Here is a 13,391-nt window from a genome sequence, read left to right on the forward strand (position 1 = left end):
AATTTGAAAAGATAGCATAGCAGCAGTATTTACAACAGCCAAGACATGAAGGCAATCTAAGTGCTCATCAACGGATGAGTGGATAAAGAATATGTGCCGTATATGTATATACTACAATGAAAGACTACTCAGTTATTAATAAGATTCTTGCATCTTCCCACACACAAACACTAAAATCATTAACTTGTTTTTTTGTGATTAGCAGTAATGTTATGATGTTCAAATACATGATTTTTTTTCAGCAAAAACCCTAGTAAGCTCCCCAAATAAACCTTAATCACAACTCAGGTTGTGCATTTCTTCCTCAACAGACAACATGTAGAAAGTCCTGAGCAAACCCCCTCCCATCACTGCAGAAGGGGACAGATGGGGGCTGAGACCTGCGAGTAACTTCTACCTCTGCTTCCTGAAAAAGAGACTTCTCTTTCATTCCTGCTGCATTCCTATCCTGGTAATTAGGGTTCTCCCCATGTGCCTCCTGCCTGACTCTGGTCCTCCTTTGTAAATGTGCAGGTCTTAGAGGACACAGATGGCAGTGTGATTGGACGTGTTAACTCGGAGAAGGATTTAAAAGATGTTTGGCTAGGCTGGAGGCATGTGGAGGCAGAGGGGAAAGGGAGAAACAGAAAACCCCAGGGAGTCTGTAGAGGATAGTGGAAGGTACAGAATCACTCAGGGCGATTGGTCAAAATAGGGCCTTTGGGTGCTCTTGACACTCTTCCTCTTTGGATCTGGGCTTGGGTCGGGGACGCCAGTCCCACTGTTAGGGTCCAGGCCGCAGGCATGGGCAGGGAGGGGGTACCCTTGGGCTTTACCAACAAGTCCAGCCTTTTTCTTAGAAAACCTAAACTATCTTGACCTTCGAAAATGATCTTTCTGCTTCTGACAGTGTTTGCTCACATCATTCACACCACCGTAAGTGGCCAAAAGAAAACACAGATAAAGGAGGACACACATGTATGAAAGTATAATAGCAAACGTTTGCACAATGACCTAGTGTTACTATACTCTGTGGCAGACACCCACTGTTTCATAGAGTCCTCAGAATTCATCTTTGAGGTGGGTATTTTACAGAGAGGTGAATTAACCTGTCCAGGGTCACACAGCTAGCAGTGACAGAGGCAGGATTTTAACCTTCGCTGTCTTATTTCAAAGTCCATATTGTCAACCACCAGACTGGGCTATGGAACAGAAAGGAAAGGCCCAGCTGACCTTAATAATAGGCTGATTGTAGCTATTGATTGGGTAACATTTTTAATAGACCTAGAAGAGAACTTGGAATTTATTTAGTCCTCATCTTACAGAAGAGGAAGCTAGTTTAGAGACATCCCAGGTTCTGGCCTCCATTCCATTGCTGCTCGCTGACTGTGTTGTCCAGAATGCTGTTTTGATTGCCATTTCCATAAGACTCCTCAAGCCCCTAAGACCCAAGAATCATAATGTACTTTATGAATAACATCTGAGAAATGTGGTCACTAGTATCCTGTCAGGAAGGAATTTTCCTTTACCCTTCTAGGTTCTTTTGGCTGGTCTAAGAACTCAATTGATACGAGATTAACAGGAGAAAATCACACAATTTATTCGCCAGCATTTGTTGGATCATGGAGAAAGCAAGGAAGTTCCAGAAAACATCTATTTCTGCTTCACTGACCACACTAAAGACTTTGTGTGGATTACAACAAACAGTGGAAAAATTCTTAGAGACCTTGGCTGTCTCCTGAGAAACCTGCATGCAGGTCAAGAAGCAACAGTTAGGACTGGTCATGGAACAGCAGACTGGTCCAAAATTGGGAAGGAGTACGACAATGTTGTATGTTGTCACCCTGCTTAATTAACTTATATGCAGAGTACATTCCAGGCTGGATGACTCACAAGCTGGAATCAAGATTGCTGGGAGAAATATCAACAACATCAGATATGCAGATGATACCACTCGAATGGCAGAAAGTGAAGAGGAACTAAAGAGCTTCTTGATGAGGGTGAGAAAGGAGAGTGAAAAAGCAGGGTTAAAACTCAACATTCAGAAAACTAAGATCATGGCAACCAGACCCATCACTTCACGGTAAATAGAGGGGGGAAAAGTGGAAGAAGTGACAGATTTTATTTTCTTGGGCAAAATCACTGCAGATGGTGACTGCGGCCATGAAATTAAAAGACACTTTCTCCTTGGAAGAAAATATATGACAAACCTAGACAGCATATTAAAAAGCAGAGACATCACTTTGCCAACAAAGGTCTGTATAGTGAAAGCTATGGTTTTTCCAGTAGTCATATATGGATTTGAGATTTGGACCATAAAGAAGGCTGAGGCTGAAGAACTGATGCTTTCCATTTGTGGTGCTGGAGAATTCTTGAGAGTCCCTTAGACTGCAGGAGATCTAACCAGTCAGTCCTAAAGGAAGTCAACCCTGAATATGCACTGAATGGACTATTGTTGAAGCTGAAGCTTCAAAATGTTGGCCACCTGATGTGAAGAGCTGACTCATTGGAAAAGACTCTGAAAGATTGAAGGCAAAATGAGAAGGGGACAGCAGAGGATAAGATGGTTAGATAGCATCACCAACTCAACGGACATGAATTTGAGCAAACTTCAGGAGATAGTGGAGGACAGAGGAGACTGGTGGGCTACAGTCCATGGGATCAGAGAAAGTCAGACCTGACTTAGTGACTGAACAACAACAAGCACATAGGAGAGGCCTAGGAAAACTGAGTAATTTGGCAGCATTCCTGAAGCTCTCAACTTAAATGCCATCCTCAGCTAAAGACAGAAGATGTTGAGGATGGGGGAAAGTCAGTTATGAGAGGTTACCAGGAAAAGCACAACACATAAGGGTAACATTGTTACACAGATTTGTCTTTTCCATAAATTTCTAGAGATTTGGTCATCCTTCCTTGTACTGAAAAAAAAAGATGCTCTTAAAACTGTAAACATTTCTTACAAAAGGGCAACTCCCTTCCCATGTCTGCTCTTTCTCAAAAATAATCAGCTTAAAACTTTATGCCAAAGAGACACATTAGGATGGCAAATTCTACTCCTCTATTCTCCTAAGGTGTTAGCTTGCTTCAAAATCTAGTGATGTACTCAGTCTTCTTTAGGTGACATATTTTAGCTTGAACTAGTTTTTATGATTGAAACCTTTAAATACAGAATATCAGTACTCCAATGTTAATTAAAATAGAAAGTTCTAACTGCAAATGAGAATAAAGGTTCATTCATTCATTCAACAAATATGAAGCACTCCCTTAATAGCCAGTGGATTGTTATCATTAGTCCCCAGGACCCTCTTTCAATCCCCACCCAAGACCCTGGGAGCTTATTCTACCCAGAGAGAGGGTATCCTTACCTCCAGGTGAGTTCCTTTGGGTGGAGGATTGCTCAGCATCATTAAGCTGACTTTGTAGCTCTTCTACCCACTGGAAAGCATCCAGCTTCACACTATGCTCATGGGCAAGCCGGCTTCTCACCTGAGTGGAAAAGTGCTTGAGAAGCAGAAATGCTTTTGGGAAGCAGAACTGTTCCATCAGTTCACTGTGAAGGGTGGGGTAGGGGGATTGACAGGGAGAGTGTGGGACCAAAGCTATCCCAGGAATATAAAAAAAATTTCTGGTCAGGCTCAACTGAGCCTTGTGAAAATCAGCAGCACCAGGAACGTCAAGAACTTAATCAGTGAGGAACAGAGGCAGCCCTTGGAACACTTTATCCCCTTACAATAGAAGTTTACTCACAAAAGTTATCTTTTATCAGAGGAGAAGCAGGGAGGGGAGAGGAACCAGTTCACAGAGGACCTTGTAGGCCAAGCCCCAGTGCCTGTGGGACCCCTGCATGGCTTCAAGCAAAGATTTGATCTCTCTCCCAGACCTCTAAGTTCAACTAATCATCTGCAGGGAATGCACTGAGCACCATCTCCAGGCCTGACACAAGGCCCACATCCAGAAGACAACTTCATGTTTGCTCTCCCCTTGCACCCGTGACCCAGAGTCCGTTGGTCAGAGAGTCTCTATGTCCAAAGTGACTTGTCTGCATAGATCACAGGCATTTTTTTCTTTTTAAATTTATTTCTTATCATCTCCTAATTGTTTTTAATTATGAAAAAGTAATAGTGTAACAGGTTGAATAGTGTCTCAGGGACACTGTCAGGGACACCTGGAACCTCAAAATGTTACCTTATTTGAAAATAGTTTTTGTAGACGTGAGTAAGATGAAGTCATACTAGATTAAAGGGAGGGCCCTAAATCGAATGCTGATGAATTCATAAACAGTGCAGCGAGCACAAATGCACACACAGAGAGATTTAGGGAAGAAGGCCGGATGGAGAAATGCAGCTGCCCGTGGAGGGACACCGGGGACTGTGGGCAGCCGCCAGCAGCCAGGGGAGCCACGGAGCAGGTTCTGCCTGAGCCGCCTGGAGGGACCCACACCTTGATTTCAGACTCTGGCCTCCTGAACTGTGAGAGGTTACATTTTTAATCCTTTTTTGGTCATTTATTTTGTAAAATTCCCCTTACTGACTTCCTTCATTTAACCTGATTTCTGTTTCCTAATATATCTGGGGAATTAATTGACTTATTTGTTCAATGAATATGTGTGAAACACCTGCCCAAGAAAGTACTGTTTTGGTTTTTTTATTTCTCCTTTTGTGTTGAATTTCATTCTGTGGTCTCTTTTGTTGGAACTTGCATTAGTCCACATGTACATTATTTCCTTTTTTTTTTTTTTCTGCTGTGGGGTATATTGAAGAACATACTGGGTCTGGAAACCACTTCAGCCTTTCCTTTTTTATTTCTACAATTCCAGAAACACCATGAATAAAATTCCCTTACAATAATACTTGCTGCTTTTCCAGATTACTTGTCAGGATTTTCTAAAAGATCCCTCCTAGCTCAAAGATTAGAGCCATGTGGAAATATGCTTTCCAAGTGGGTGACAAAGATGCCAAGATTCTGGGCCTCATGGCACTCAAGCCATCATCTTTGCTCACAAGCAGCCTGAACAATCACCCAGGTATAGATATTTCCATTTCCCTGCTGTTCCTGGGAGTGACCAAGGTAAGGAACACTGCTGTGGAGGCAAGAGAGGTGTGGAGAGGACAAGAAGGAAACCACTCTGGCCGGTGCGTCCTGACTTGCTACCTCTCACTGGAGTTACCTGTCGGAGCTCTCTCTGAATTTTCTTCTGCTGCAGCTGGCCCAGTTTAGAAGCCCTCTTGGCATCTTCAGTAAGGAGCTGCAGGTGCTGTTCCTTTTGCTCCACATCCTTTAAGAGCTTCTCCATGCTGGAGGCTTTCATTAAATCCAGCTGCTGCCTGTGGAGAGCTTCCTGGGTCACTCTGTGTTCTAACTCTTTCAGCAACTGTGCCTGCGGCAGGAAACAGCCAAAGGAAAGGAGAAAGGCACATGGTCTTTCTCAGCAGAGGGAATGACACGTTGGCCAACACAACTGTCCCCTCAGTTAAAACCCAGGGGCAGAATCGTGTGACATGTACCTGGGTTCAGGCACTACGTTCCAGCCATTCTCTCCTGTCTTGTGCCAACCAGCAGCAAGACCGAACAGTCATATCTACTATAGACCGCATCTGCGTGTCGCTACACCTTTATCACGTGATAGCAATGGAAGGGCTAGACCTGGGGAGAATGGGGCGATGCAATACGTACAGAGAGTGGGCAAAGGAGGCACTAATCTTGCCTCTGTTCTGACTTCTAGAAAAGTCTGGGAAAAGCCAGGTTGCAGATGGTTGAAAACAGCAGTAATAATTTGGTTCTGTTCTGAAATTTTTCTAATCAACAGTTACCAGAAGGTTGATCCTTACTTATAATATTATGTTAATAATGAGGATTAATATTTGTAGGGTGACCTCACATAATCATACATCATAGCTCACTGGCACACCATAATGGAGGAATTAGGGTCCAAAAGGAACAGATTATATTTTATGTCTTAAAATACGCCCAGGCTGTTTCCTAGGCTGTTATTTAAACTCAGCTGTTGTCTCTCTAAACCTAAGGTCTCTGCTTCATTTATGCTCAGAGGGTTGGCACAGTTATTAAGAGCTTAGATTTTAAAAAGTCTTTATTTTGGTGCCAGTTCTTTAGAGCAGCAGTAACGTCTGAAATTAAGATTTAGTGTGGGTCACCAGGAAAGGAACCAAGACTCTCTGCTTGGGGCATAATGCTGATGGCTGGACCACACTCATAGAAAACATTCTTGGAGCATGAAAGGAAGGTGTTAGAGGCAGAGATTCAGACCCCCAGATGCTCTCTGGGTAAAAAAATACTCAGAGAAACACAGAGAGAGAGAGAGAGAGTGATCAATCTTAGATATGAGCAGTATTTCACCATTTTAGCCAAGTATGAATAACAACAAAAGCCTTTTGGCCATGCCCCTGATCTCTGGGCTGAAAGGAGGGAGAAGGGAAGCTGGGGTCCAGGCCCTCTTTCTCCAGCAGTGCCGTCGGCCCAGCTTCACACTGCGGCACTCTGGTGACTGCTACAGGCAGCTCAGTGCCGCGTCTCCTGGCCAGAACGTGTTCACAGAGAGGGAGGAAGAGGGGTTCTGAGCTCAATACCTGATTCTCCTGCTGCCTACACATCTTCACATTGTCCGCCTGAGCCCTAGCCAGGGCCTGCCTTAGAGCCAATAGCTGTTGACGAAATAAAACCACTTCTTGTTCGGCCATTAGCTTGATGTTCAAACACTCTTTTTTAGTTTGCACAGCTTCCTGTGAACATCCCAAACACAGTAAGGTAGGATATGAGTTTCCTTTCCACATTTTCAGTTTCACAAGCAGTCTCTGAACCATCATCCATCATTCTTTGAAATTTCTGGAAGCATAGAGCTCCCACTGGCCACTGACTCCTTAATTTCCAAAAGTTAAGAACAGTGTGACAGATCAGAGTAAATAAAGACTTTCGGAAACAGTAAGTCAAAGTTTCCAAACCACTACTGATATGTGCTTTAGTTTCAATTTTCCTTAAAACAGATTTTCAACTTACTGTTACTGCATTTCCCACTGATAATCATGTTTGAAACCCAAAGATTTGCAGTGCTTTGACAAAGTTTGCCAACTCCATCTTTTCCCTTTCCTTGTGCTAAACTCTCTGATCTGTCCTCTCATTTGTTCTTTGCCATTTGCTTCTGGCTCTTTCCTATTCCTCCCCAGGCTCTGATATTCCCAGTTCCCAGGAAATCCGCAACTGTCAGATTCTTTAGGGTGGTCCGTGGGTCTTGCTCCCTGACACCAGCGCGGCAGCTGCATCCAGGGAGGCCAGTGCCACCCTTCCCCCTGGCTGGGCGGGGCCTCCCTCCCGCAGCGCTCACCTTCTCAGCCCTGCTCAGCTGGCCCCGGAAGTGTGCCTGCCGCGCCACCAGCCTCCAATGGCCCAGACTCCTCAGCTTGCGCACCAGGGCAGCCAGGTCGCAGTTGTCCTGCTCCAAGGCCTGCAGCTGCTCCTGCTTAGAAGGCTCAATTTCAGAAAAGGCTGCCCCCAGCACTTTTCTCAGGAAGGACATAAATCCTAACGTCAGAAACGTGCCTTCCAAAAGATGAGACAATTGTGCAGTGGGCCCCAGTGCCCTTTTAAAACGCCTGACACAGGCTTTCTCTGGGAAACAGAACAGGAATGCAACCCAAGCAAGCGGCAGGGTCAGACGCTAGAATGAAGTGCTGATACCCCACTCTTAGGTGAAATCACATACTTTGGCTGGATTTTCTTTCATTTCTTCGTCAGGCCTGGCAGAGCCCCACTTCTTCTTTAGGCTTTTCATGTTGTCAATCCCTTCTGTTCTTACTTCGCCGATGAGCTCACACACTTTCTGGATCAAATTAAGCTGATTCTCATCCAACTTCTCCTGCAAAGTGCAGACTCAGGTTTAGGAAGGGCAGTTGAGGAAGAGTCATTCTGCCTTCTAAAACTCAACTTTTAGGAATGATTTCACATTGAAACGTCATTGCCAAACAATTACTCCATCGGGTTTTGTCTGAAAGTGTCACTTGTGGCCCCTTTAGTCCTTTAGTGTTGTCCTCAACCTGCAGGGCTTCATCATCTGCACATCTTAGAGCCTGTGGTTGTCAGACACCAAGGAGGCAGAAGAATGGGAGTCACAGGTGGAAAAGCAAATCACCCTCCCATTCCCCCTCACCAGAAACACACACAAAGGGTTACTTGGGAATTTGAACCTAGGGATTTTTGCTATGAGGTTTACTCAGCAGAATCTGAGCAGATAAAACACTTTCTATGAGCCACTAACAAGGAACTCCATTAAAATAGACACATTAGAGGAAGGAATCAGGCCGGCTGCCTTCCTCTCTAGGCTCCAGCAGAAATCTCATCAAACAGCCCGTTCATTCTGAGTGGCTGTGGCTAACAGCTTATGGTGAAACAGTTTGCTCACTGCTTAGTACAACTTGAAGACCCAGAATCCTTGGGTAAGGAGTGACTGTGGGGTGTCCTGTCACTTCTGAACCACTTCCCTGGAGGGGAAACAGGAGGTTAGTGCCAGGAGACAGAGCAGAAAGCTTGGCTAGTGACCACACAGCAAAAGCTTCACCACCTCCTTGGGACCCTGGGGTTAAACAGGGATTCCTTACCTCCAGGGCCTTGTGCAACTAGTTGAGCCTGAGACAAGTAGAGAATTTCTTGTCTTGGAATCTGACAGAAGCTAAAAGGAACCTAAGAAATTTTTTTAAACAATTTCACACCTGAAAGATGGCTTAGTAAATTCTAGACTTCACTGTCTGCTTACACTTCGCTGCAGTGCCACGCCCAATGCAAGTTGGTTTGGATTCCTTAAAATTTGTAAGCACTTTATGGACACTTCACAGTAAGAAGCGATGTTCAGTCGTCTCTGGAATAACCAGATAAAGGCAGAGAGGCTCAGTGGAAACTCCTCTCAATGGAACACGTCCAGGAACCACCCTGGAATCCCCTGGGAGGAGGGAGTAATGGAAGGACCCACATGCGGCTAGCTCTGGGGAACGTCTGATAGCAGGGAAGGGGGCAGATTTGGGGGAGGTATGGCTGTACTGAAATTCTCACTTGTGGGGCAGCTGGACCAGGCTCCATAATGCCCTGTTTTAGGCATGGGTCTCCATCTTACAGCTGCTCAGAAGTCATAAGACAGTGATAGGCTTCCACAGTGCTGTGGGCACATGTGCACCCATCACTCCTCTTCTGAGTGGACCTTTACCGACAGGTCGACAGTTCCCTGACACTGTATATGTCCAGCTAGTGGGAGTTTTGAGGGTTGTAAAATTTTCAAAAGCTGATTCAAATTCTGAATCTGCCCAGTGAGCTCCTAGGAGGTAGCTGTTGCTACCTACATTGGGGCTTGGCCTGGCCCAGAGCACTGCCTTCTCCTATTTTAGATGGTCATTCAGTAGACAAAAGAGTAACATAAAACTGTTGGGGTTTGGGAGAAGAACTCCCCCTTGCCTCAACAGCAATCAGATGGTAACAATGCAGTAGAGTGAGAAAAATAGCAAATATCTAAATTATTTAAAATTCAGTGTCTCTTTTGGTAAAATAACGACCTCCCATCGCTGACTCACTTTCTTCAGTGAGAGCCTAGAGCTGGAGCATCCTTGGACCCAACAATCTCTTGTCACAAAGCCCACTCTGTTATTGACCCCTCTGTATAGCCACCATGGAAGTCAGGGACACCTGGGTCTCCATGGGACTGTCCAGACATCCCACCCAGGTCACTTACTTTGATGTGCAAACATGTCACAAACAAAGCTTGGACTAATGCTTCATATTCTTCTTGGACCTCTTTTCTAATTTGCTTTTTGAGATTTAGATTCTCCTCCTCCAAATCCGTGAGTCGGGCTCTCAGGGCAGTGATTTCCATGATCATATTATGACTGAGTTCTGCAACCTAGTGGCAAAAATATTTTTTTTCTTAATGGGAAATAACTCAGGAATTCCAAATAGCCACTGCAGAAAGAGTTCTTTGTATATCAATGTTGAATTGGCATTCTGCTTTGGGCCCAATGAAGAAGGTGAATATCTTGTTGTGCAAGTACAGGCAGACGAAGCTAAGGAAGGTTTAAGGGTCCCAGAACAGTCCCAGACACATAGTAGGTGCTCAGTAAATGGTTGACGAATGAATGAACTCAGAAGAAATGCTACTTAGGCACTTTTCCTATGGAGAAAATAATTCAACTGTCTTGGCTTCCATTTCCAAACTGGCCTCCCCTTGACACCTTAGCCTAACTACTTTTTCCTCAGATGGCACGCTGACCTGAGAAGAAAACACACCCCCCCACCACCACAACCAGTAACAATAAAAAGAAAAAACAAAACAATAAAAAATAACAAGAGTCACCAAAAAAACTAAGGGAAAAAAGTCTCATTGCTTAAAAAGTACACACTCTTTGGATGTCTCTGCAGGGGACCAGTCATTGATAGCATTTCTACAGGAAGAGGCACAAGAAGATGAGAGCAGCATGTCCCATGTCTCACTACTGCTGAGACTGTGGATTTGAAAAATGGAGAAGAAAGTTTTTAGAGTAATACCTGGCCTACCTGACCAGCCTTGTCTTCAGGTGGACTTTGACCTCTTCGTATAATGTCTAATTCCTGAAGAGGAAAAAACAGTGCACCGCCGAACTCAAACATTTATTCAGTACAACATGCTCCAGACTTCTCTCATTTGTGTTACTGGTGCTTCGTTTTGAGATCCGCAAGCTCCAACTGGAGCCAGGACTATAGTTGTTGCCCCACTGCACTTTGGGATAGGATCTCATTTTAAGATGGTCTCATCAGTGAGACCCACGATGTGCATCCTGAAGACAGTTTTACTCAGGGATCCTGGCTTCTTGCTGGACCAGGAACAGCACAAAGTTCCCTGTGTTTGCTGAGAGTGGGGAGGTCAGCTGAGGATCTTCTCCAAAGGGCCAGCTGCCTTGTTGTTCACCTCTTATATTCCCCACTAGAAGCCTCCAAAGCATACAACCCAGTGCTGCTGGGGCCATCACCATCCCAGCTGAGAAGACCAGAGCCCAAGGAAATAAGCCAATAAGAAAAGAAATTTGGAGAGTACCATTTACCCTCAATTCTTACATTAAGAACACCTCTTGCATTGTGGTGTCACTCCTGGGCCTCCCTACCCACACCTTCCCCGGTGTATTTCTCATCTGTCTGGGAACATACTTGCTCCTTCTGGCAGAGCTTCTGTCTAACGTGCTCCAATATATGCTCGTAACACATGGAGTAGCTCTCAAAGTTGCTGCGTTCTCTGGCCATCACATCACAACCCAGGGAAAGGAGGCAGGCCTCAAGGTGGTCTTTCCTGAACGTGACCTGAAAGGGAAGGGGCGTCACTCACAACAGCTACCCCAGGGCAGCGCCACCACACAAGTGCTCACGGCACATGTTGCTTTGGCTCACAGACCCACTTCCATTCATCCTCCATCGGAAAACATTGGCGTCAGCCTTGCAAGCTTCTCTTTCCGGTCTGGTCCTAACATCCGCAGGGTCAAGGATAGGAGTACAAATGAGACATAAAGAACAGACTTATGGACACGGCTGGGTTGGGGGAGGGAAGGAGAGGGTGGGATGTATGGAGAGTAACACGGAAACATACATTACCACATGTAAAATAGATAGCCAATGGGAATTTGCTGTATATTTCAGGAGACACAAACCAGGCTCGGTAACAACCTAGAGGGCTGGGACAGGGAGGGAGGTGGGAGGGATGCTCAAGTGGGAGGGGACATAGGTAAACCTATGGCTGATTCCTGTTGATGTTTGGTAGAAACCAACACAATACTATAAAGCAATTATTCTTCATTTTTTAAAAAAGGTACAGATGGAGGCTCACATTCCAGATGTCTAAGTGTCTTAAATATTTAACAGTTATAAACCAGACTAACTATTAAACTGAAAATGTTTAATTCTTCCACTTTGACAAACAGACCTTCAAATGACTTGGGAGACCAGGTTTGATTTTATCATTCTTGGACAACTCTGAGTTCAGTGCTGAGATATGGTTACTTGGGGGAGAAGTAGGCCCCAATGCATAGTTTACAGTTTGACCCTCTTGCTCTCTACCTTTGCCCTCACATCACATGGTGCGACTGGTTGGGGGGAGGGTTGTATATGTGTAAGCAGACACCACAGCTGTCCCTACCCTTGCACAGCTGTCCTCGTCTACGCCACAGGCCAGAGTGTGCACACAGGTGGTGAGGTCCACTCTCTCTCTGGGGAGGATGATCTGGGGACAAGGCCCCGGATTCAGGGAATCCCATGGCCCCAGGTGTCTGGAGCATGGTCCAGAAGGGAAGCCAGGGATCTGAGTGGGGGCATCCCCTTGGCTGTGAGGATTTCCTGCGGGGAACAGTGGGGCTGGAGAAGAGCCAGAGGGGCCTCTGAAGTGGGGCATCTGACAGGGGCTCCTCTTGCCTTGGCCAAAGGGCCATAGTGCTCACTCTCTAGGCTGTCCCATTTCTTCCCTTTCAACACCTTTTTGAAGAAATGGCCATTAAGGAACAGAGGAAAAGTCTACCCCTCCAAGGCAGACTTAGTTTTAGGTTCCAAGAGAAACGGGAGCCAATATGTGGGCAGTATGGCAGATCTACCTTACCAGCACTTGCATGTCCACGGGAGGGCTTGCGTGTCTCTGCATGTCTGTATCAGCCAGTGTGCTGTGTCCATTTGTATGTGTGTCTGTATTCACAAATGCATGTCTGTGTGTGTCTGTACCTCTCTGCATATGTTTCCACCTGTGAGTATCCATATAGGTCTCATGTGTCTCTCTACATGTATCAGTAAGTGTGTCCGTGTGTGTGGGGCCCACTCCAAGACTCAGCCTGCTCACTTGATGCAGTGACTACGTGTGACACCTCCAGTGTCAGGACAGCTCTAGGCTCCCTGGAAGTCTGCTGTAGAAACTAGGTTCCCTTCCAGCCTGGCGTGGTCCCCCTGGCTCTGATTTGATTATCCTGGTGACACCGTCCCATCAGTGCAACCTCCGTGCCGTTGACCTCCAGAGAGAGCAGAGACAGGCTTTGCCAGCTGAGTTGTTGAGGCAAATTAACAGAGGTGGCACATAGTGATAAAACCCAGTACTGATGGAGTGAGAAAAATGGTTTGCTCATCACTGTTGATGGGAGGGGAAATGAGCAAGGTATTCTGGAGGGCGGACTAGCAGCATCTATGAAAAGATTTTAAAATATTCATGCTCTTTGACCTAGCAATGCCTCTTCTAGGAATTTATCTTTAGAGAATGATAAAAGTTATACACAAAAATATATGTTAATAGATGTTCTTTATAGTAGTCCTTCCAACAGAAAAGAAAATTGGAAACAACCTAAAGTGCTTAATAATGGAAAACAGGTTGAATCTGCTCATTCATCTACACAGGAAAATGCTAAACAGCCACCAAAAACTGTGAT

At 45.3% G+C, this 13,391-nt stretch overlaps 1 protein-coding gene across 1 annotated transcript in view; it reads right to left on the reverse strand.

Annotated features, from left to right (window-relative positions):
• Positions 1 to 13,391, reverse strand: part of LOC136150869 (coiled-coil domain-containing protein 162-like) — a 37,480-nt gene that overhangs the window by 3,948 nt on the left and 20,141 nt on the right. Inside the window, exons 5-13 of the mRNA XM_065911685.1 lie at positions 11,149 to 11,298; positions 10,513 to 10,575; positions 9,704 to 9,871; positions 8,741 to 8,842; positions 7,694 to 7,846; positions 7,316 to 7,450; positions 6,564 to 6,716; positions 5,147 to 5,356; positions 3,345 to 3,465 (exon numbers count right to left, since the gene is read on the reverse strand). Of these exons, the coding sequence (XP_065767757.1) occupies positions 3,345 to 3,465; positions 5,147 to 5,356; positions 6,564 to 6,716; positions 7,316 to 7,450; positions 7,694 to 7,846; positions 8,741 to 8,842; positions 9,704 to 9,871; positions 10,513 to 10,575; positions 11,149 to 11,298 (1,255 nt within the window). The remainder of the gene's footprint in view (positions 1 to 3,344; positions 3,466 to 5,146; positions 5,357 to 6,563; positions 6,717 to 7,315; positions 7,451 to 7,693; positions 7,847 to 8,740; positions 8,843 to 9,703; positions 9,872 to 10,512; positions 10,576 to 11,148; positions 11,299 to 13,391) is intronic.

Source organism: Muntiacus reevesi, chromosome 19 (genome assembly GCF_963930625.1).
Source record: "Muntiacus reevesi chromosome 19, mMunRee1.1, whole genome shotgun sequence".
In the NCBI taxonomy this organism is placed as follows: domain Eukaryota; kingdom Metazoa; phylum Chordata; class Mammalia; order Artiodactyla; family Cervidae; genus Muntiacus; species Muntiacus reevesi.